Below are 24,132 nucleotides of genomic sequence, written 5' to 3'. Positions count from 1 at the left end.
GCACAGAGGACGTAAGACCAAATATTATCATAAAAGGGACTTCCCTGGTGGGCCAGTGGTTAGAACTCCACGCTTCCATGGCAGGGGGCACGGGTTAGATCCCTGGTCGGGGAAGTTCCACATGCTGTGCAGTGTGACAAAGAAAAAAAATTTCCAAAAAAAGAAAAGTATATATTATAACAAAAGATGTTCCCTCTTCTGACGTAGGAAATTACAAGGGTTTTAGGGGCTGTGTGCCGGGAACTGGGAACTAAGTCCAACTATGTTTCTTATTATAAATCATAATATCACAATAATAATAACAGTGGCAGTAATAATAATAGTCTGAGTCCAACCTAGCATAGGCCCCATGTTATTGAGAGGGGGGGTCTGAGGCAGAGAGAGGGCATGTGGCTCACCTGGGGTCACCCGGACCCTGAGTGATTGGTCTGAGGTCTGATTCTGTGCCACCCCCAGCCACCCCATCGCTCAGCTGGAGACCCACGACCCTCTGTCAGCTGCAGGACATTGGGGGCTGTGCCCCTCAAAGGGTCAGAGTGGACCCTCCCATGTCAGGTACAAGAGGAGTCCTCCCGTTGTCCCCGCCCAGGATTTTGGGACCTGCTGGTGGCAGGGATGCCAGGACAGGTGTGAGGTCCACAAAAAGTCACCATCAGGTTGATGGCAGGAGCTGGCAGGTGCCAGCCCATCTGCCTCTGCCATCCTGCCCCTCTGATGTCCAGTGAGGTGCCCTTCACGGAGAAGGTCGCTTCACGGGGGCTGGGAGGGGGCCTCAAGTAGAGGGGGCGAGCTGGCATGAATGCGGCGAGGAAGAGGTGTTGAAGATGGCAGAGCTGGCGCTGGGATCAGGGGGTGCCCTCTTTGGAGGGGATGGACCCACCCCTGTTTCCCACCCCACCGAGTCTCTGATTATCCTAAGGGGGTTCTTGCAAACCTTGCTCATCCATTTGCTGAGCACTGGGGATCCCGCAGGGCCCAAGCACCCCTTATGTTGCTCCCAGCCCAGTGGGGGAGTTTGACACAGGGAACCAGGGCCTCACTGGGGACCAGGAGGAAGGTCCAGGAAGGGTCCCTGGAGGGAGGGTCCTCGGTGACTGGAAACCAGAGAGAGAAGTAGCAGTTAGCTAGGCCAACAGGCAGGCGGAGAGGTGTCCCCGGCGGAGGGCTCAGCAAGGGCAAAGTCCTGGAGGCCAGACAGAGCTGGGTGAACCAGGAACAGGAAAATGAAGGGTGGCTGGAGTGCAGGGTGGGTGCTGGGGGAAGATTTTTACTATCAGTGGCATTCAGCACATTCACAATGTTGTGCAGCCATTACCTCCGGTCCAGAGCTTTTCCATCCCCGCAAAAGGAGACCCCGTCCCCATTAGCAATCACCCCCCCCACCCCTCCCCGAGCCCCTGACAACCAGGAATCCACTCTCTGTCTCTGTGGATTTGCCTGTTCTGGACGTTTCACCCTATGGGACAGGATGGTCACTTTTTTTTTTTTTTTTGCAGTACGCGGGCCTCTCACTGCTGTGGCCTCTCCCGTTGTGGAGCACAGGCTCCAGACGCAGACGCGCAGGCTCAGTGGCCATGGCTCACGGGCCCAGCCGCTCCGCAGCATGTGGGATTTTCCCAGACCGGGGCACGAACCCGTGTCCCCTGCATCGGCAGGCGGACTCTCAACCACTGCGCCACCAGGGAAGCCCAGGATGGTTACTTTTAATAACCTTGGACCAGTGGGCTGTTTGAAGATCGGCAGGCATGCACTGGGAGCCCATGTGCCAGGGTGAGCCGACCAGGAGGCCTCCCAGCAGTGCCCTGCCAGGGCCTCTATCTGGGCATGTCACCGTCACCCATGGCTTGGGCCACATGCCCCACAAAGAGGCTCCCAGGAAATTCTTGCCACTGAAACTGAGCCAGAGGTCACACCTAGAGCTGGCTTTCCCCCTGCCTACGGGGCAGCTGATGGAGCTCAGTGGCACAGGTCCGGCCACGCTGAGCTGCCAAGAGAGGCAACTGAGACCCAGAAGGGGCTGGACGGGGGAGAAGGGGGTGGGAGCCAGTGGACAAGACCCCCGTCTTGGCCATTTGCTCACTCTGCCCCTGGTGGCCACCTTTGAAGTGAGGGTCACTGCTCCCAGTGACCTCTTCTGACCTCTCTGCCAGGCGAGTCCTGCCTGAGGCCACTAGGTGAGTCCATTAACCAGTCATCAACAAGATCCATCACTTTCTGTCTCCACTGCTGGTTGGCCCTCAGCAGCTGTCTTGGCCACAGCGGGTCCTGCCGGTGGAATCAGGGGGTGAGGGAGGTCATGGGGGTCCAGACAGGGCAGGGCTTGGGCGTGAGGACAGTGGGCTTTTATTTTATTTTATTTATTTTTAGTTGCGGCATGCAGGATCTTTTTCTTTAGTTGCAGCATGCAGGATCTAGTTCCCTGACCAGGGATCAAACCCCAGCACCCTGCATTGGAAGCGTGGAGTCTTAACCACTGGACCACCAGGGAAGTCCCTGTGCTTCTTTTAAATGCAAATAAGAATGGGGAGGCGTGTGCCAAAGGAGAGTTGAAACAGAGGAAAGACAGCCCCTGGTCTGGGTTTTTACAAAGCTCCTCCCTCTGGCCATCATACAGAGGTAGTTGGTTTAAAGAAAAAACAGTGCCAGACAGTTCAAGCTGTAAAACTGGATTGTACTCAGGAGCCGTTGCAATGGCTCCACTCCTAACACAGCACAGGCAAGCAGGTTCACAGCCAAGGAGCCGGTGGGGTCAGTGGACAGAGAATGACTAGGAGGAGACGTGAGGGGTAAGGGGGGGATTCTGGCTACACTGACTTAGCAGATTCTTGCTGAAATCCCCTTGTGTTTCACCCGGAGGCTGGATTCAAAGGTCTCCTGCCCCTCCCTGTTTCATTCATTCCCTCTGCTACCATTTAGGGAGCCTCTGCCTTTTGTGGACCCACCCTTGTTAGGCACCCGGGACACATCAGAGAATAAGACACATCTGGCCCTGCCTGCCCCGGAGGGAACTCACAGTGTGGAGGGAGGGAATGGGGATACAGAAAGGCTTCCTGGAGGAGGGGACGGATGTCCAAGCTGACACAGGATGGCTTAGTCAAAGTTAGCCCAGGGGAGGAGGATTGGGTAAGAGGAGAGGGGTTTCTGGAAGAGAGAACAGCATGTACAAAGGCCCTGTGGCAGCAGCTCTGGGTGCTGAGGGACAGGTAACTGATGGCAGGGGGCATCCTCCCTTCATAAAGCCTCCTGGAGGTGGAAGCCCAAGGCCAAAGAGAGCCTCCCTCCCTTGGTTGGGGCCAGCAGCCTCCCTTTATAAAGATGAGAGCAGGTGAGACACAGAGAGGCAAGGGTGGGGCCCAAGCTCCCCCAGGTGGCAAGTGGCAGAACCAAGATTCAAATGCAGGATTCTTAACCAGGGGTTCTTAAAGTGTGTCCAGCGTGGGTGAGGGTGGTGGTTGCTGAGGCCCTTTCAGGGGGTCTTCAAGATCAAAATCACACATGAACAAAAGATTCATTCAAAGTGCAAAGACAGGGACTTCCCTGGCGGACCAGTGGTTAAGACTCTGTGCTCCCAATGCAGGGGACCACAGGTTGGATCCCCGGTCGGGGAACTAAGATCCTACATGCTGCACAGTGTGGTCAAAAATTAAAATTAAAATTAAATGAAAAAATAAAACAAAGTGCAAAGGTAGACCAATGGCCTTTTATGGAGCAGAGAATGAAAGAGAACAGGCCACCTTCTAAACCTCTACCTGTCCAGTTCGGGTATAGGACAAAGAAGACTACCCATGATGACCTAAAAAGGCTAAAAATCCTCCTCTCTCTGTGTGAAGCTGGGTTTTCTTCCTATATATCAACCGAGACAACTATGGAAATGGGCTGAACGACAAGCAGATGTGAGAATCCTTCTAAACCAGATATTAAAGAGACTTGCAAAAATGTAGAATATCACTCTTCTACCTAAAAAAAATTTTTTTTAATTTCAACAAGATGAATTTATTCTCTGACAGTTCTGGAGGTGAGGAGTCTGACACGTGTCTCACAGCGCTAAGATCAAGATGTGGGCAGGTGGGTTTCCCTGGTGGCGCAGTGGTTGGGAGTCCGCCTGCCGATGCAGGGGACACGGGTTCGTGCCCCGGTCCAGGAAGATCCCACATGCCGCGGAGCGGCTGGGCCCGTGAGCCATGGCCGCTGAGCCTGCGCGTCCGGAGCCTGTGCTCCGCAGCGGGAGAGGCCACAACAGCGAGAGGCCCACGTACCGCAAAAAAAAAAAAAAAGATGCGGGCAGGGCTGGTTCCTTCCGGAGGCTGCACAGGAGCATCAGTTCCCGTCTTTTCCAGCTTCTAGAGGTGCCGCATCCCTGGCTCACAGCCCCATCCTCCATCCTCACAGGCAGCAGCAGGGTATCTTTCTGAACCTTCTGCTGTAGCTAGCTACATGTCCCTTCCCTGTGATTGTAGCTGGAAAGGTTCTCAGTTTTTTTTGTTGTTAATTGAGGTGAAATTCACATAATATACAACTAGCCATTATTATAAAGTATACGATTCAGTGACATTTGGTGTGTTCACAATGCTGTGCAACCATCACCTCTAATTCCAGAACATTCTCATCACCCCAGAAGAACACCACATAAGTAATCACTCCCTATTTTCCCTCTCCCAGCCCCTGACAACCAGGAACCCACTCTCTGTGTCTGTGGATCTGCCTGTCTGAACGTTTCCCGTCAATGGAATCACACACTGTGTGTCCTTCTGTGTCTGGCTTCTCTCACTAAGCATCGTGTTCTCAGGGTCTGTCCACGTTGTAGTGAGTGTCAGTGCTTCACCCCTTTTCATGGCCAAATAATATTCCATGTGTGGATGGAACACAGTTTGTGTATCCATCATCTGTGGATGGACACTTGAGTTGTTTCGACCTTTTGGCTCCTGTGAATTATGCTGCTATAAACATTCATGTACAAGCTTCTGTGGGGTCATATGTTTTCATTCTCTTGGGTAGACACTTTGAAGTGAAATTGGGTCATAAAACCGCCAACTGTTTTCCACAGCGACTGTCCCATTTTCCATCCCACCAGCAACACACAGGGTCGCCGTTTCTCCCCATTCTCACCAACACTCTTTATCGTCCATCTCTTTGACTATGGCCATCCTAGTAGGCGTGAGTGTTGTCTCACTGTGGTTTTGATTTGCATTTCCCTTATAATCAGTGATGCTGAGCATCTTTTCATGGGTTTGTTGGCCATGAGTATATCTTCTTTGAAGAAATGTTGATTCAGATTCTTTGCCCATTTTTAAATTGGGTCGTTTGTCTTTTTGTTGTTGACTTGTAAGAGTTCTTTATATATTCTGGCTAGTAACCCCTTACCATATATCAATATATGACTTGAAAAAATTTTCTCCCACACCCTGCTTTGTCTTTTCACTTTCTTAATAATGTCGTTCAATGCACAAGACATTTTTAATTTGATCAAGCCCACTCCCTTAATTTTATTTTTAAAAAATGTTATTATTTTTCATTAAAAATATTATATTTGGGACTTCCCTGGTGGCGCAGTGGATAAGAATCCACCTGTCAATTCAGGGGACACAGGTTCGGTCCCTGGTCCGGGAAGATCCCACATGCTGTGGAACAACTAAGCCTGTGCGCCACAACTGAGCCCTCGTGCCACAACTACTGAAGTCTGCATGCCTACAGCCCATGCTCTGCAACAAGAGAAGCCACCGCAATAAGAAGCACATGCACTGCAATGAAAAGTAGCCCCCGCTCCGCACAACTAGAGAAAGCCTGTGTGCAGCAACGAAGACCCAACACAGCCAAACATAAATAAATTTTAAAAATTAAAAATATATGTATTATGTTTATATGACCATGTAGTGACCAGTTGTCTTTTTTTTTTTTTTTTTTAGTTGCAGCATGTGGACTCTTAGTTGTGGCATGCGGGATCTAGTTCCCCCACCAGGGATCGAATCCAGGCCCCCTGCATTGGGAATGTGGAGTCTTACCCACTGGACTACAAGGGAAGACACTGGTTGTCATTTTTTAAAGTTAACAAACCTTTAATTTTTCTCAGTTTTAATGTATAACGTGGTAAATATTATCGTATATAATATATGACGATAATCCACTTAAACAAAAGCTCCCTGGGGCCTCAGTCCTTTTCAAGAGTGGAAAAGGGGTCCTGAAACCAAAAGGTCTCCTCTGGTGGGGAGGCGGGGTGGGGCATGTGGTCCCATCTGGTCAGTAACGGGGCGGGGATCAGCAGGGGCCTGCCTACCCCACCCCCTAGCTGCTGAGAGGCCTGAAGCCAAACGCAGTGACGCCAGCCCTCACGTGGGCGCCCGCTGAACAGCCCTTGGTGTCATGCTGAGATTTCCTGGCGGCCAGGGTCACCAGAACGAAGCTTAAGTTCATCTTGGCATCAACCCCCTTGGAAAAGGAAGTCCCCTGCCGTGTGGAACCTCTGGGGCTGGCCCGCTGCTGTCGCTGGAGACGGGGGAGCGGGGTGAGTTCCTTTTTTCAGCCCCCAGAACCGGCCTTAATGTCAGGGTCAGGTGAGGGGACACACCGGGCTGGATATTTTTAGGGAGGGAAGAGGTGTGGCTGGTTATCTGCCCCGTGGGCAGTCTGGCTAGGAGGGGGCAGGCGGGGAGGAGGAGGAGGAGGGAAGAGGCAGCGGGGTGACTTGCACCCGCACCCCCCTGCCCGGCCGACCCGTGACTAATTTAGGCAAAAGACAGCGTGGAGCTATTTCCATCCAGTGAGAACAGGTGCGGCGCCCCCAGCGCTCCGCCCCCCCACTTCACCGCGCCGGCCGCGCTCCCCATAGGCCATGGGCCGCCTCCCTGGGGGCGGCCTCCGGGCTGCCCCAGCCTATAAAGGCGCAGGGTTTTCTCAATGAAGTCGGGACGCACTGCGGGGTCGGGCCCAGCCGGCTACCAGGGAGTCGGGAGTTGGCCTGTCAACCGCGGTCCCCGCCGCCCCTCCGCGCGGAGATGAAGTACATTGTGGGCATCGGAGGGTGAGCGTCCAGGGCGCCGGGCGGACCGCCCTGCGGGGGCAAAGGCGCCGAGCTCGCGGGGGAGGCCGGCTGGGTGCTCTCCTGTGCGGGCCGAGGTGGCCTGGGCAGGAGGCCGAGGAATGAATGGAGGGCTGCCTGGCGACTGGTGTCGCAAGGACCCGATGCCCAAGGTCGGAGTGCGGGGAGGAATCTCTGCCCTCTGTTCGGCACAGGGCCGGGCGCGGGGCCCAATTTAAAATTTCCAAATGGAAGTCACTTCCCCATGCCGCACCCCTGACTAGATTCAGGGGGGAAAAGAAGACTTTATAAAGCCCAGGCCGACCTTCCTTAAGGCGCGCGGGGTTGGGGGTGGGGGAAGGGGAGGAAGGGGGGGAAACTCCGACCCCAGGGAGGCACGTGGGCAGGTGCTGCGGGGTCCCCAGAATGGCACTCCCCTGACTGTGTGGCACCTGCCTTTGCAGCCACTTCTGCTGACCCCAAGCAGGGGCCTTGCCTTCCCGGAGATTTATTACCAGTAACCAGGCCTTTTTAAGATGATGCTCGGGAAGCATTTAGCATAAGCAGGGCTGGCTTGGTGCTCCCACCTGGGAGGTCGCCCTGGGTCCTCCCTCTCTTGGTTTGATGCTCCATCACCCTCTTGAAATTCCTAATAGAGACCAGGGCCCTCCATTTCTGCACGTTCTGTAGCCGGCCCTGAGGGCACGGTGTGTCTTTCATCAACAAGTCAAATTAACATCAGGTATGTTCTAACCTGCTCCCCTTAATATATGGGGGTCACCTTTCCCATTGGCCCTTTTAAACGGCTACAGGTCCCCCCCTTCCACACCCAGCTTTCCACCCCTGATTCCTAGGAGAGGGACAACCAGGTCAAGGGGACACTCATTTCCAGAAAGGCCTGACAGCCTTCTCTGTCCTTCAGCAGCCCCAGTCCAGAGTCCTTAGGGTGACCATCTGTCCTGCTCTTCCTGGGACTGAAGGGTCCCCAGGATTTGGGACTTTGAGCACTAAAGCTAGAGACGTCCCGGGCACACCAGGATGAGGTGGTCACCCAGCTTTGCCCATTCCTTTTTTTAATAATCCTTTCCCTTTGTCATAAGGTGATTATCTCTTCCCGGTTTTGCAGTGAACTGCCGATTTTCCTATCACAAATATTTTTTTCTCCCCCAGTTTGCACTTGCTTTAACAATTTGGCTTTTTTTAAAAGGCCTGCTGAGGCTAAGTCACACGTGGGCCTCAGTTTCCTCAAGCTCCGGGCACCACCTCCTGGGTTTGCAGTAACACTGGATGAGTCTGAACCCAGAAAGCAGTGCTTCCATGACCCCAGCCAAGACTGTGTTCGCTTTTTTTGTTTGTTTTCATACCCTCTGTCCCCTTTCTCTGTTTTGTCAGGCGGGTGAGCACAGGCCTGTGCCTGGCCCTAGCGGGCAGTGGGCAGTAGTGGGCCAGGCAGCCCAGATCAGCTGATTAGAAAGCCTCCTCTGAACTAACATGAATAGAAATACCCTCTTAGCTCTACTGTTTTACAGGCCTGTGTTTGTTTTGCTTTGTTTTGTTTTTGGCCATGCAGCTTGGCTTGTGGGATCTTAGTTCCCAACCAGGGATCGAATCGCGCCCCCTGCAGTGGAAGCGCAGCGTCCTAACCACTGGACCACCAGGAAAGTCCCTACAGGCCTGTGTTTTAGATTTGAGTCTGATCCTGGGGGCCCCTCAGACCCGGAGAGGTCCAGAGAGGGGACCCAGCCAGCCTCACGTGTATGCCCTCTCCACAGCATGACCAACGGCGGCAAGACCACACTGACCAACAGCCTCCTCAAGTCACTGCCCAACTGCTGTGTGATCCACCAGGATGACTTCTTCAAGGTGGCTGCCCTGGCTGGGGGCGGGGGATGGCAGCCCCGAGAAGGAGACTCAGGGGAGCAGACCCCTCCCGGGGCACCCTGGGCTAACCCGAGTCGGGAGATCAAGGGACCGGCGATCTCGGTTACTGAGCACCTACTGCGTGCCTGGCACGTTCTCACGGCACACCCGTTCCCCATGGGACAGATGGGGAAACTGCGGTTCCCAGAGGGTGCGTGCCACCTGGGTGGTACCTTTTACCCTCTGCAACTCCACTTTCCCATCTGCAAAATGGGCTCTGAGCCCGCCCTTGATGCTTTGTGGAGGGTGAGGGGGTAACTAGATCATAGATGCAAAATCGCCCCACTCCTGGTCCCAGCAGTCATAAGGTTGGGGAGGGGTTCCGAATGCCAGCCTGGACCCCCCCCCCACCGCCTGGGACCTCGAAGCCTATGACTATCAGCTGCAGGGGGCCGAGGCAGGCAGGGGCATCCAGACCCTCACTGGGGGCTCTCCAGGCGCTGTCACCCCAGGGTGGGGTAAGGTGGGAAGGTGGGCACTGAGCCCGCGGCTTGGGCTCCTCTGTTTCAGCCCCAAGACCAAATAGCAGTTGGGGAGGACGGCTTCAAACAGTGGGACGGTAAGGACGGACGGCAGCCCCGCGCCCCCTGCCCTCGCTGCCCCATGGCCCCCACCCCACCAACACTCGCTTTCCCGCCCCCAGTGCTGGAGTCCCTGGACATGGAGGCCATGCTGAGCACCGTGCAGGCCTGGATGAGCAGCCCCCGGAAGTTTGCCCGTGCCCACGGGGTCAGTGTCCAGCTGGACGCCTCAGACACCCACATCCTCATCCTGGAAGGCTTCCTTCTCTACAGCTACAAGTGAGCATCTCCAGGTCTGGGCCCCGGACAATCCGGGCCCTCCCAGGTCACCAAGTCTCTATTTTGACAGACAACCTTGCTGGGTGACCCTGGGCAGGACATTGTACCTCTCTGGGCCCATCCAAATTGGGAGAGAGGGAGGATTCCATCCTCAGGGTGGGGGGCTGATGTGGGTATAGTAGGAGGCTGGCCAATGCTGGTCCCCTCACTCATCCCTAACCTAATCAGCCCAGACAAACCGCCCCCCCACAACCAGCCCTCATCACCCAGGAATGTCCCTGGAGGCCAAGGCCATGGGGGGTTGTGTACTTCGACCCACGGGCGCTGACCGGGTCCCCTACCGCTGCCAGGCCCCTGGTGGACTTGTATAGCCGACGGTACTTCCTGACCGTCCCATACGAAGAGTGCAAGTGGAGGAGAAGGTGAGCCTGGGGGCCCTGTCTGCATTCCCAGGTGGGACCAGGAAATTGGGTAATGCCTGCTGGACACACGGCCACCCTGAAGCTGCAGGCTGACGGGCAGCAGGCACCTGGGTGGCCAGTGCTGGGTTCCAGAGGCCCATAGCCTGGGGCCTGGAGAGCGTGGCCCACCCATGCCCTACCCTGGGCATCTCCCAGGCCCACCGGGGAAAATGCTGGAAGTTGGGGCACCCAAGCCCCAGCACGGGGCCCCTGAATCAGTGGGGTCCCCGTTCTCAATGGTGCCACCCCAACCTAGTTCCCGCACCCCAGGCTCTGCTCATGGCACCTCCCTTGGGCGACATGGGTGTTCCTCATTCTCGCCCATCTCCCGCCTCAGTACTCGACGCTACATGGTCCCCGACCCCCCCGGCCTCTTCGACGGCCACGTGTGGCCTATGTACCAGAAGTATAAGAGGGAGATGGAGGCCAATGGCGTGGAAGTGGGTAAGTCCCTGAGTAAGATGAGGCCAGCACCTCCCCACTGGGACCATTTGGGAAACCTGAAAGTCCCTCCTCGAGTCTCACCACCAGTCTCTCTCGCTTTGGGCCCCAGAGGCTGGTCTGTTCCTGCAGGCTGACTCTGCAGGCCAGCTTCCTCCTGACCAGCAGTCTCCCAGTCCTCTGTGAGCTGACCGCCCGTCTCCTGGCGGCAGCCCCAGTGACCCGGGCCGCGGTTGGGCCCCCAGGGCCCCTGACTGTGGCCTTTCTGATTTCAGTGTACCTGGACGGCATGAAGTCCCGCGAGGAGCTCTTCCACCGAGTCCTGGAAGACATTCAGAACTCGCTTCTGAACCGCTCCTAGGTGTGGCTGGAGAGGGGGGGCCCAGCCCCCAATGCAGGGACCCAGACACAATTCCGGCCACAGTACGGCCAGGCTGGTGGCATCCTAGCCAGACACTGCGTGACCATTTCCCTTTGGGGAAGTCTGTACATATGAGAGTGGAGGCCCCACTCACAGCCCAGCATCTCAGGGCCCGGGCATTCTGTCCCGAGATGCTTCTGTAACCTCGATGGCGGCTTACGTAGTAAACCTGATCCTGTTTTTTAATCGTTGGGGTCCAGCCTGTTGTGTTCGAGGTGCTGAGAGGGACCCTCCTGCCCCGTCTCCTTGGTGCATTGGTGGCATCGGGGGGGGGCGACACTGAGGGCTCTGGGCAGTTACAGTCTCCACCTGTTGGACCCATGGCAATGTGACCCTGGGTGGCTGCTTGAGGGTCTTTGGGCCTAGCTTCCTCAAAAAGGAAATTTCCTGCCAGCTTTCAAAAAACAGTGCAGTACGGCCCAGAGCAGGGGCTGCGAGGTCAGCCAAGCCTGAGGGTGCCCCTGGCTCTTAGCTGAGCCCCGCTGTCACTGCACCCCGGCGCCTCCTCTGTGACTGGAGCTGACACCTACTTCTCATGACCCAGGATGCTCGTAAGGACACACTCCCTGTCCCAGGAACCACATCTCCCTGAGGCTTCCCTAGAATGTTGGTGAGGCAGTTTATCGTACACACCCATTTCACAGATGGGAAGACTGAGGCTCAGAGATGGTCAGTGGCTTGGGAGCTGGGATTTGAACTCAGGTCTCCTCAGACCCTGTTATTTTTGCCCAGGGGAGGTTGGAAGGCTCCTGTGGAGACTGAAGACAGGGCAGGGAGGGGGAGGGTGGACAGAGTAGGGGGAGACAGGAGGAGGACAGGGTACCCCTTGACCTGAGGGTGATACCCCAGGGCCAGCCGTGGAACTGTAGCCACCCACCCCACTCAGTCCAGAAGGGCAGGAAAAACCTGAAGTGTAGACAGTTCTGGACAAAGCCATTGAACATTTGGAAATTATGGGGGAAAAAAAAACAATTACCATATGACCTAGCAATTCCACTCCTAGAGAAGATAACCAAAAGGACTGAAAACAGGTGTTCAAACAAAAATTTGTACATGAATGTTTCAAAGTAGCACTATTCACAGTAGCCAAAAGGTGAGAGCAACCTAAAAAGTCCATCAAATGATGGATGGATAAACAAAACGTGGTCCATCCACACACAGCCTTAGGAAGAAGCAAAGTCTGACACTCAGTACAACATGGATGGACCTTGAGGACATGATGCTCAGTAAAATAAGCCAGACACAGAAGGACAAACACTGTATGATTCCACGTATATGAAATGTCCAGAACCGGCAAATCCACAGAGATAGAAAGTGGACTCATGGTTGCCAGGGGCTGGGCTTCGGGGGAAGCGGGGGGGGGGGGGGCGGTGCGGGAGTGACTGATGATAGGGACAAGGTTTCTTTTTGGGGTGATGGAATGTTCTGGAATTAGAGGTGATGGATGGTTGCACAACATTGTGAATGCACCAACTGTCACTGCCTTGTTCACTTAAAATGATTAATTGTATGTTATGGAAATTTCACCTCAATAAAAAGAAAAGGAAGGGATGCAGGGAGGGAGGATCAGGGCACAGGGGCAGTGAGGGTTCTGTGTGCTTTCATGCTGTACTTGCAGTCGGTGGCAAGGCAGCTGTGGGGCGAGGAGTGTGGGTGTCCAGAGCCCTGCCCCTCACTTGCCACACAACACTCCCACTGTCCTCTGAGCTTCCTGCAGTGGCATCCATGGAGTGGGGTCTCTGTGTGCCCCAAGGCTCCCTGCCCTTCGCCACAGAACGGGCTGGGCAGCAGGTCGACGCTACACGTCCTGTCCTGCCCTGGATTCGGGGTCCCAGGCTCCTGGGAAACTGCTTGCTTCCTGTGCCCCAGCTGGGGCTGCTGCCCCTTCTAAACACAGCCTTCCTGCCAACAGAAATCACCTAGCGGTGCAATCACCACTGCCCTTTGCCCCTGTGGCCTCACAACCCAGCACAGAGCAAAACACAAAGGAGAGAGCGGTAAGCAGATGGACAGATGGACGGCAGCAGAGACGGGAGGCCCCGCTGGGGCTGGGGCTCATCCCTGGCACTAGCTTCAGCTAAGGCCTCATGCAGCCCTTTCCCCACCAACCTGAAGACCCAGTGCAGATCACTAGTAAGGTGACCAACTGTCCCTATTTTCCAAATACTTTCCCTTTACTTTTTTTTTTTAAATACGTTGCATGCCTTGCGGTATCTTAGCTCCCTGACCAGGAATTTGAACCTGCGCCCTCGGCAGGGAAAGCGCGAAGTCCTAACCACTGGACTGCCAGGGAATTCCCATCCCTTTACTTTAGCATGGAAAGTCCTGCTTCCCCAGAAGTCCCTCAGAACCAACCAACCGAGATGGTTGGTCACCATATCTGCTAGTCTGCTGGGGGCTGCAGAACAGAGGTGAAATGGCCCACACGCCGAGAATCAGGAGGGGCTGGGTTCCCGTCTCTCCCAGGCCATTGACAAGCTGTGTACCTAATGGCTCAGAACACCATGTCCTGGTATGTTTGAGCAGGATTTGAATCTGTTAAGACTCTCCTTGCTTCGAACAAACAAAACCAAAAAGCAAACGACACTATTATGGGGTGAATTGTGTACACTTAAATTCGTATGTTGAAGCCCCTGACCCTTAGTACCTCAGAGTATGACTGCATTTGGAGGTCACTAAGTTAAAATGGGGTCGTGAGGGTGGGCCTTAATCCAGTATGACTGGTGTCCATATAAGAAGTTGGGACACACTGAGGGAAGACCATGTGAGGACACAGGGAGAAGATGCCCATCTATAAGCCAGGGGAAAAAGAGGCCTCGGGAGGACCAAACCTGCAAATCCAGAGAGACGGAAAGCAGACTCGTGGTTGCCAGGGGCTGGGGAGGGGTGGGGAGTGGCTCCTAGTGGGGATAAAACATTCTCAAGTTTTTTTTTCATTTTTCGGCCGTGCCACGCAGCTTGTGGGACCTTAGTTCCCAGACTAGGGGTTGAACCTGCGCCCTCGGCAGTGAAAGTGCAGAGACCTAACCATTGGACCACCAGGGAATTCCCAAAATATTCTCAAGCTGATCGTAGTTGATGGTTGTACAACCCTGTGAATATACCCCCAAAACTGAAGTTTACACATTAAATGGATAAATTGAATGGTATGTTAATTCTATGTCAATAAAGCTGTTTTTTAAAGTCCTCTGGGCCTTGATAAGGAAAAAAAAAAAAAAAGGGAATTCCCTGGTAGTCCAGAAGGACTCAATGCTTTCACTGCCGAGGGCCTGGGTTCAATCCCTGGTTGGGGAACTAAGATCCCACAAGCCTCGCAGCCCCCCCCAAAAAAATCACCCAATGTGACTTATTTTATTCGGTGGCATTTCCAACACTTGTGACTTTAATCAAAAATGTACAAATGCCCATATACTCACTAACAGCACGTTAACTGTCACGCTAATAAATTAGTGCCTGCTTTAACGGGGCAGTAAACATTATTCACTCAACAAATGTTTATTGGGTGTGTAGTACTTGGGGCAGCAAAGTATGGCCCATGGGCTAAATCCAGCCCACTGCATGTTTCTGTATAGCCCTCGAGCTAAGAATGGCTTCACATTTTTAAATGGTCATGGAAAAAAATAACAAGAATTAAATTTCGTGACAGATGCAAGTTACATGGAATTCAAATTTCAGCATCTATAAATAAAGTTGTCTTGGCTGGCAGCCACGCCTACTTGAATACGTGTCAGCTGTGGCTGCTTTCAAGCTACACGGCTGAGCTGGGGGGCTGGGGTAGAGACCCTCACGTCCGCACGGCCGAAATCACTCATTTCCTGCAGCGTCTGCTGACGGCTGTAGTGTATGCAAGGTCTGGGGTGGAGGGTGGCAGGAAGAGCCCACTGTGTCCTGGAGGGCAGGTGGGAGCTGGTACAGGGCATGGAGGGAGCCTCGGACAGCCTGCCAAGGCCTGCCCTTTGTCACAGTCATGGAGCACGGTGAGGCTGATCCTCTGGTCACCAGGCCCAAAATAGTCCAGGATGGGACAGGGACACAGGAGAGGTGGCTCCAGGGCAGCCAGAACTCTGCCCAGCCACCAGACACCTCGGTCACTATGAGAACAGTAGCAGGATGGGGGACCACCTCATCCTGATTGCGCAGCACTTTCCCAGTTTCAGCACTGAAAGTTCCCCATCCTGGGAAAGGTCGGGCCCAGGCAAACTGAGATAGTTTGTCACCCTGATCGGGGCGACCACCTTGAGTGGTCGGATTATTCTATGACCCGCCTCTCTAGGGCTCAGAGAGGAAAGGGACCGGCCCAAGGTCACTCAGTGGAGCTGAGATTTGAACACGTCTGTCAAATGCTGACCCAGGACCATCTCCAGCCTAGGAGGCGTGCCAGGTGGCTCACCCTCGCCCCATCCGCCTTCCGTCTTCCTACCCGTATCCCGGGAAGATTCTCTCACTCCTCTCACAGCCACCTGATGGGCCCAGTGAATCCAGCCCCACCTGCCCCTGGCTGGGCAGCTCTGGGCACAGTGTGGACTCCAGCTGGGCTAACCTGTGCCTTTCCTGCAGCCCCTGCCCTCCCCAGACAGAACCCCAAGACTAACCTGATGTGCCCCTGTCACGTCCACCAAGCACCCCCTAGGTCAGTGCCCGGCGGTCTCCGCAGGCCCCAGGACGGGACACCCTAAGACCGGGCAGCCCAGAGCGTGAGTGGGTGGCTCCAGAACCCGGCCGCCTCAGCCCCTTCCTAGAGAGAGATCCCCGGGGCAGGTAACGTGCCACCTGTGCCTCAGCGTCCTCCCCTGGGCTTCGGATGCCTGTTGCTGCTGGGTTTTTGTGGCAGGTGTTGCCACTCACTGGGACAAGGAGCCCCAGGTCGGCCCCCAACCCCGGGAAGGGCACTCACATCTGCTGGACCCCTGTCCGGTGTTTGGGGGGGGTGCTGGGAATCGTCTCCCATGCTCCTGTGACCAGTACAACCTACTCCTTTTCCACAGATGAGGAAACTGAGGCTCCCGGAGGTGGAGTCCCTTAGCCGCAGACCACAGACAAAGGAAGGAGACAGGGTTCCAGGCCAGGCTGGTGTGCATGGGACGCAGCTGTGCCCACCGTCCTGCCTGGGCTGGTGGCAGGACCAGTCACCGCCAGGCTCCCCTGCGACCCCGGGCCCGGAGGAGGCCCCCCAGCTCCCGATGCCCCCAGTGCCTCCCTCCGAGGTCCCTTCTGAGGCCATTTGTTCTCCTCCCACCCTCGTGACAGGGCTGGGGCCGCAGACTCCCCTATAATTACTATGGTATTTATTAGTTTTCTTTATGAGTCTCGCTCATTTTATTGATTTTAACTAAGTTCGTTGGAAGAGGAAACTTCATGGCCTTGCTGTGGATGGGAAACCTTGAATTTCCTGAAAGCACGTCGCTAAAAACACTAAGAATGCCTGCCCCCCATCCCTCCCCTAAAACCATCCCGGGGAGGCCCAGGGATAAGCACTCCACCTTCCCGGAACGCTCAAGGCCAAGAACAACCTCAGGTCAGTGCTTCTCAACTGGGGGCGATTCTGCCCCCCGCCCAGGGGACACTGGGCAATGTCTGGGGACATCTGTGGTTGTCACACTGGGGGACTCCTGGCATCGAGGGGCTGGGGGCCAGGGATGCTGCTCCACACCCCACAGCGCCCAGAACGGGGCCACAGCCAAGAACAATCCAGCCCGAATGTCAGGGGGCCAGGGATGCTGCTCCACACCCCACAGCGCCCAGAACGGGGCTACAGCCAAGAACAATCCAGCCCGAATGTCAGCAGTGCCAAAGGGAGACACCCTGGACTAAGGGCAGAGAATTGGCTCAAACCCCCATCCCCCCGGGACTCCCCTGGTGGCGCAGTGGTTAAGAATCTTGCAGGGGACACGGGTTCGAGCCCTGGTCCGGGAAGATCCCACATGCTGCAGAGCAACTAAGCCCGTGAGCCACAACTATTGAGCCCTCGTGCCACAACTACTGAGGCCCGTATGCCTAGAGCCCATGCTCTGCAACAAGAGAAGTCACCGCAATGAGAAGCCCGCGCACCACAACGAAGAGCCCCGGCTCACCGCAACTAGAGAAAGCCCGCGCGCAGCAATGAAGACCTAAGGCAGACAAAAACAAATTAAAAAATAAATTAAAAAAAAAAAACACCCCTTAGAGGCGCCCCGAGTGGGACTCGATGTGCAGGGAAGGCTGAGAGCCCAGGATGGGACAGACCCTGACACACACACCCACGTGACACACACACACTCACGTGCCAGTCATCCCGCGGCTGACACTTTCCTGGGCCAAGTCATCCCCCACCCCCGGGAAGTTGGCCTGGCCTGCCCGCACCCCTGATCTTTGGTCTTTAAGGCACCAGGGAGCTCACTCCGTGGGGGAGGAGGTGTGGCCTCGGGATTGCTGGGGGCCCAGGCGGGTGGGCGGGACCCCATGGGCCTCTCACTGGAACCTGGCTCCTCTGAGGCCACCCCAATTTGGAAGCCCTGCCAGGGAGACCCTACCCCACCCCAGCTCACCGCATACAGACAGGCGACCTTCCATGTGAAGCGTCCTCATGTGGGCCCCTGGACAGTCCCCCAACCAGAGCTCTGCCCTGGGGCCCTTCTCCAAATGTCCTAACAGCTGTCAGGGGAGAAAGATGGAGGGAGAGGCTCCAGGTGGTGGGGCAAGGCTGAGAGCCAGCTCCCGGGGCCCTCCTTTCCTCATTCTATTTCAGGACCCCCCAACCCCAAGCACTTGCCACTCACGTCAAGTAGCACTCAGCGGCCATCTTAATCAGCAGTTACCCTGCCTGCCCTACCCACATCCCAACAGGGCCAGGGCGGTCACCTCCAAAGGCTGCCTGCACCTCAGGTGCCCTGTCTGCCAGGCCCCTGAGGGGGAATCCTTGGGGCAGACTAGGGGGCCAGCCAGTGCCTGGGGGAGGAGCAGGCTGACCGGCACAGACAGGGGCAGCCATATGCCCTCCGCTGCCACTCAGGAGCCCCCCCAAGTCCTCCCAGCACATTCTGGAGGGAACCTGGGGCGCCCAAGAAATGTCCTGATCACCTCCCCGTTCCCTTTAAGCTTCTCTTCAACAAGCCCGGGAGGGGAGGGGGCGCAGAGGCAACTTTCAATCATGCAAACAGGGCTCACTTCCGCAGGGGTCTGGAAGTCCTCCCATACAGGGACCCTCAAAAATGCAAAACCCCGGGGTGTGGGGTGGGAGACACCGGGGGAGTCAGGGTGGCAGGGGGAGGGAGGGAGGGAGGAAGCCGCGCACTCCCCGAGGGGAGCCGGCACCACGGCCATCACTGCAAGACACACATGCATCCTGGGGTCACCTGGCCAGGGCAGGGGTCCCCGGCTCTCTCCCCTCCAGGACAAGGAGAATCAGGGAGGAGAAGTCCCAGCCCCCTCCTCCTCCTCCTCCTCCCCCACCACCACTTCCCTCTTCCCACCTGGGCCGGTTAAGTGCCCCCAAGGCTGTGTTTCAGACGTCCTTTGCATGGGGTATGTCTTTCACCACTGTTCTGTGTCTCACTTTTCAGGCCACCGAGTGGGGCCGGGTAGAGGGACAAGGGGATGGTTTCAGTACTTACTTTTCTTTTTCTCTCTGTACAACAGGGGGGCTAAAGGTCTCGGGGGCTGAAGGAGCCTCTCAGGGCTGGTGGGTCTGGCTTTATAGACCACCCCGTACCCTGGCAGCCCCGCTGGTTATTAATAGCGGCCGCCGCCTCTTGCCCTAGTATGGTCAGGAGCACAGCAGCTGTGGGCGCGCAGCCCCTGGGCAGGACAGGTGGCGCAAGGACAGCCCTCTGCCCTACAAGAGGCAGGCAGCACTGCAGGGGACCCAGCATGGCCTGGTGACTCCTGCGCCCGAGCCCCCGAATCTAACAAGACACACTTAGTGAGGAGGTGCCCAGGGTGTGCTGGACCCTGACACACCCTTGCCTCTAACCCTCGCTGCCACCCTAGGAACCACAGTCCCTAAGGACAAAGCTGGCACACACACAGAGGTGCCGTGTCTGCCGAGAGCCAGGAGCCCAACTGGGCTGCATCGAACCCAGGCCTGTCTGACTCACTTTGCAGACGGCGCGTGACTAATGCGAGCTGTGGTGAAGGCCTCGATTGAGGGCGAATCTCACGCGCTAGGAAAACACGGAGGGTCCCCCACAGCTGCCGCCGATGAGGCCGGATAGCCCAAGGCCCTCCTTCTTGAGGGACCGAGGGACCGGCTGGGCTCCTGCTGTCACTGCCCTGCCAGCCCGCAGAATGATTCAAGCAAGGCAGTGACATCCTCCTCATCCTCTTGTCACTAAAGGCTGCCCGCACACTCTGCTCCTGACTGCGCCCCAAGTGCCCTGCGGGGCCTGCGGCGTCCTTCTCCTCGTGCCTAATAAAGAGCCATCTACTCATCTGTCCGTGTCAGACGTCCTGTATCCAGCCACCCCTTACCCCGCAGTGGGACTCCCGCCCTCTCTAACTGGTGACAAGGAGGCAGTTGAAACACAAGTCACTGGGAATCCTCGGGTAGACCAGTGGTTAGGACTCGGCATTTTCACTGCCGTGGCCGGGTTCGATCCCTGGTCGGGGAACTAAGATCCTGCATGCCATGCAGTGCGGCCAAAAAAATAAAAAATAAATACAAGTCACTGACCCAAGAGCCTCTGGCTCAGCAGCCCAACCATGACCAGCAGGTCTGTTCCTGCCCAGCCTGGGAGGGCATTTTGCCACAGCCTCAGGCTGCCTCACCAGTGACGCACCCTGGCCTGAGGGAGCTGATGTAAGCAGATACGGTAGGGGTCCCAGAGAAACAGAATCAGACGCGGCTTTCTTGCCATCAGAGAAGCCATTTTTTGGCCTAAGCCATTCTGGGACCTAAGCCTGGCCACAGTGTTTGTCCTTGAACAGGTCTCAATAATTAATGAGCTTAAGGAAACAAAAGAATGCAGGGATAAAAGACTGTTATCAGACAAGAGAAGTAACAATAGCAAAGATAATAAATCAGTTGTAAAGACTCACCAGAAGCACTTTCTTGACCTGTTCTGCCAAATTTATTTATTTACTGCCAGCCGCAGGCATGTGGGATCTCAGCTCCCTGACCAGGGATGGAAGCCGTGCCCCCTGCATTGACAGCATGAAGTCTAACCACTGGACCGCCAGGGAAGTCCCTGTTTTGCCAAATTTAAGCCCCCTCAAGAACTCAGCCACCAGATCAAGCTGGAACCTAAGCGATAATGATGTTGACCTTCTCTGACCCTCGTGACTTCAATCTAATAAAGCTTGGACTCTGTCCACCGCCCAAAATCTGAGCCCTCCCAGACCCTCTCCCCTCCCCAGCGGCGGGGGTGTAGGGCCGAGTGGCTCTAGAGGCACGATCGTGACCCCTGTGCCCGCTGCCGACTCTCTCTGCAGCTGGTGTCACGATGTCCACTTGGAGAGCTTGACCTGCCCGGGGACACGAGCTCTGCTGGTCTGAGGTCTCATCCCTCTGACCTGATCAGCTTCCACAGTGCTCTCCAGGTTCCCGGTTACTCCTCATAGCGTCTGGGGGTGGGGGGGCACCACCACTGTGCGGCAGGCAGGGAGGGGGATCGCCACAGTTTTGGGGCGGAGCCGGCGGTGGAAGCCCAGCCTCCCTCATTCGCCATCCTCTGCGCAAGCTTTGCTCTGAGATAAACACGGGCTTTCAACACCTTCCTTGCAATGAGCTTCACGCACATGGCAGCCAAACCCTAAGCGAACCTCAGGGCAGGTCCAGCCTGACTCTCGCCAGCTGGAGGGACAGGGTTCATGGCTCCCACGGTTCATTCCCCCCGCACCCGTCTCAAGAAGCAGGCAAGAAGACATTTCCATTTTGCATAAGAGCAAAACCAGACGCAGGGGGGACTTCCCTGGTGGTGCAGTGTATAGGACTCCGTCCTCCCAATCCAGGAGGCCCGGGTTCAACCCTGGTCAGGGAACTAGATCCCACATGCATGCTGCAACTAAGAGTTCACATGCCACAACTAAGGAGCCCGTGTGCTGCAACTGAGCCCATGTGCTGCAACTAAGACCTGGTGCAACCACATAAATATTTTTTTTTTTTTTTTTTTGTGTGTGTGTGTGTGTGTGTGTGTGGTACGCGGGCCTCTCACTGTTGTGGCCTCTCCCGTTGCGGAGCACAGGCTCTGGACGCGCAGGCTCAGCGGCCATGGCTCACTGGCCCAGCCACTCCGCGGCATGTGGGATCTTCCCAGACCGGGGCACGAACCCGTGTCCCCTGCATCGGCAGGCGGACTCTCAACCACTGCGCCACCAGGGAAGCCCCACATAAATATTTTTAACAGAAAAAAAAACAGATGTGGGGAGCCCTCACTCTGCAGACCTGCTGGAAGGCCCACTCTCCTCAGAGCAGAAGGTGCTAACATGCACCCCCCCAATCACACCCCTGAAAGAAAAGGGGCTGAGGGCGTGGCAGAGGGACAGGGTACCAAAAGAGGGGAAGCGAGAGTTGAATTGCTCGGTGAACCTGTAAGTGGATGCAGCACACCTTCATCAGCATGACTCAATTACTGCTGTGTAACAAAGCACCACAAACCTAGTCCCTTAAAGCAATACACGTTATCATCTCACAGTTGTGGGTCAGGAGTCTTGATTGGCTTACCTGGGTCCTGTGCTCAGGGTCCTTCAGGAGGCTGCAATCCAGGTGTCAGTCCAGGCTGGGTTTTATCCAAAGGCTCGACTAGGGAGGGGCCCACTGTTAGGACCCCTCACGTGGTCGGTGGGCTTCGCTGCTTCCTGGCTGTTCCTTGCCACGTGGGCCTGTCCAACATGATGTCTCACTGCATCAAAGCCAGCAAGGGAGTCAGCTGGCAAGATGGAAATCATAGGCTGCATAGACTAACCACGGAAGTGACTCCATCACCTTCCCAGAGTTCTGTTGGTCAGAACCTGCCACGAGGCCAGCCTGCTCTCCAGGGGGTGGGGAGCAGGAGGCGGGGCTACATGGGAGCCACTCTGGGGCCTGCCTGCCACAGACAAGATTAATAACAGCACGTCAGCCCCAGGGGCTCTACAAAGGGACAGCACTATTTGTAAGTGCTTGCATGGGCCAGATACACTGGGAGGTGCTTTATGACCACAAAGTGGTTCCCTGTGCCCTTAACTGACAGATTGAGGATGCCGAGGCTGCGCTGAGCAAGATAACCCGGGTCAGGGGGCAGAGGTAATCTGCAAAGCAAGGACACCTACTCACGTTACCCACTGAAGACGCTGGGGAATTTGCCCTCAGCACAGAGGTGCTTTGGATACTGAAAGGGCAGGTGTGAGTCCAAAGGGAATTGTGGTTTCTACCCGTAAGTCTCCATCAGAAAGGCTGGATGGGTGAAGGCCCTGCCCCTATCAAGACAGACCATTGTGTCCACCTCCTACCAGCATCTCCCAGGGCCTGACGTGGGGCCCACAGTGTGGCATGACTGGAGAAATGACGGCTGGATGAATGCTATTCACTGGTCCCCTGAGGCTTTCAGGGAGCCTCCGGCTCACCCCTCAGGGTCTGGAGACCCTCTAGCACTGCACGGAAGCTCCTCCCTTCCCGTCCGAGGCACCCAGACCACAGCCTACTGATGTTATACAACTATCCACACTGGGTGCCCCTTTCCTGCCGCGGGCCGACCGCACTTTGCAACGCACCATCGGGGGATCTGCTGCTCAGAGCCCTGCCTTGAAGGCCTAATAACCAGGTGACAGCTGTGGAGGAATCACAGACCAACTGGAGAAACCTGAGTGGGTCCAACCATTCAACAAACTGAAATTTACTGAGATTTTAAAAGTGGAAGTTGTTGATCAAAAACAGACAAATGAAAAGGGATGAATTGTACAGTGAGCCTTATCTCAATTTTTGTAAACTTAGTTTTAAAAAACCGGTGGCGGGGAGGGATGCATGGAACAAGGCAACAGAAGGCCGAGCAGGCCGCTGGGAAAGAGGAAGAAGGTCAGAAGGGCCCTCTGTGGAACCACGTTCCAGACCCAGAGGCCGAGGCGAGTGGGAGCAGAAGCGGCAAGGACGTCTCCCTCGTGAGGGCCCAGCACAGCGCAGGGGAGCCCATGTGTGACCCGGCAGCGTCTCAGGAGCCAAGGGACAGGAAACGCCTCCAAACCCACTCTAGCTGCCTGGACGCCTCCACCTCACGGCAACGACAGGAGGTCCAGTCCACCTAAGCCCCAAGATCGGAGCAGCCTCCAAGGCCCCCCAGGGCTATGGGAGCAGGCAGTGACAGAGAGAGGGAGATACAACAGGGCGGAGAGGCCGTGGCACCAGATGACTGCCAAGGCTGGCCGCCCCTGCCCGGGCCCAAGCAGAGACGAGCAGGACGCCAGGGAAGCCACGCTTCACTTCCTCTAGGCTGACACACACGCCTCCGAGCAACACACATACACTTAAGAGGCGTGTGTCAGGCAGTGGAGCTCGTGAGGGGCGTACAGCGGGCCCACCCCCACCCACGCCAACCCCACATCCAGGTCCCAAGGCCTCCTCAGTCCCGCAGGGTCCTGGGCCTGAGCCCCAGCCAGGGCCACAGGTGGAGTACCCGCCCGCCTGCCCAGCTCCTCCTTGCACTCGGCCCGGGCTGGCCTTTGTCCCGAGGACTCCTCTCGGGCCAAGGGGGGCTGCACAGGGGTCCCTCGATTAACACAACCAGCAGCAGAGAACTCCGAGCTCAGAGTGGCCACCAGCCAGGGACCCACGTTCCACTGAAGCCTGGCTCCCAGGGCACTCTCTGGGGCGCAAGAACCCACTCCAGGGCAGCACCTAGTGGCGCACAGCGGCACTGCCCACTGAAACCCTCTTAACCCTGTGGTCCAGGCCAGCACTCGCCAAGGCTCCACCTCCCCCGGACAGGGGGTCCCTAGAAACACCCGGCCAGCAGAGGCAGTCAAATGGGCGGCACATAGCACGGGGTGGGGCGTCTGTAAGGAGCCCTGGGGCTCTCCAGAGAGGGGACACTGGGAACACAGGCCTCCAGCAGCTACTCCATGGGGCCCACCTGAGAGGTACTGTCCTGAAGGCAGCACTGGGGGAGGGAGTGAGACGGGGCAGGGCAGTGG

At 56.2% G+C, this 24,132-nt stretch overlaps 1 protein-coding gene across 1 annotated transcript; it reads left to right on the top strand.

Moving 5' to 3' along the window:
- Positions 1–5,448: 5,448 nt before the first annotated feature.
- NMRK2 (nicotinamide riboside kinase 2) lies at positions 5,449–11,317 on the top strand. Its single transcript, XM_081233159.1, has 7 exons — positions 5,449–6,499; positions 8,785–8,875; positions 9,443–9,491; positions 9,576–9,732; positions 10,083–10,154; positions 10,531–10,637; positions 10,910–11,317. Exons 2-7 carry the CDS (start codon positions 8,786–8,788, stop codon positions 10,993–10,995), a joined length of 561 nt encoding a protein of 186 aa, XP_081089285.1. The 5' UTR covers positions 5,449–6,499; position 8,785; the 3' UTR covers positions 10,996–11,317.
- Positions 11,318–24,132: the final 12,815 nt, after the last annotated feature.

Source organism: Mesoplodon bidens, assembly GCF_964165515.1.
Source record: "Mesoplodon bidens genome assembly, chromosome: 4".
NCBI lineage: Eukaryota > Metazoa > Chordata > Mammalia > Artiodactyla > Ziphiidae > Mesoplodon > Mesoplodon bidens.
Note: the sequence above shows the minus strand (reverse complement) of the source record. Positions and strands in the feature narration are given on the sequence as shown.

Bases quoted from the DNA above. Each gene is read 5' to 3' on its own strand.
- NMRK2 (XM_081233159.1), top strand. From the start codon at position 8,786: ATGACCAACGGCGGCAAGACCACACTGACCAACAGCCTCCTCAAGTCA. The intron at 9,492-9,575 runs GTAAGGACGGAC...TCCCGCCCCCAG, and splicing joins CGGCTTCAAACAGTGGGACG to TGCTGGAGTCCCTGGACATG. The intron at 10,638-10,909 runs GTAAGTCCCTGA...TTCTGATTTCAG, and splicing joins GGCCAATGGCGTGGAAGTGG to TGTACCTGGACGGCATGAAG.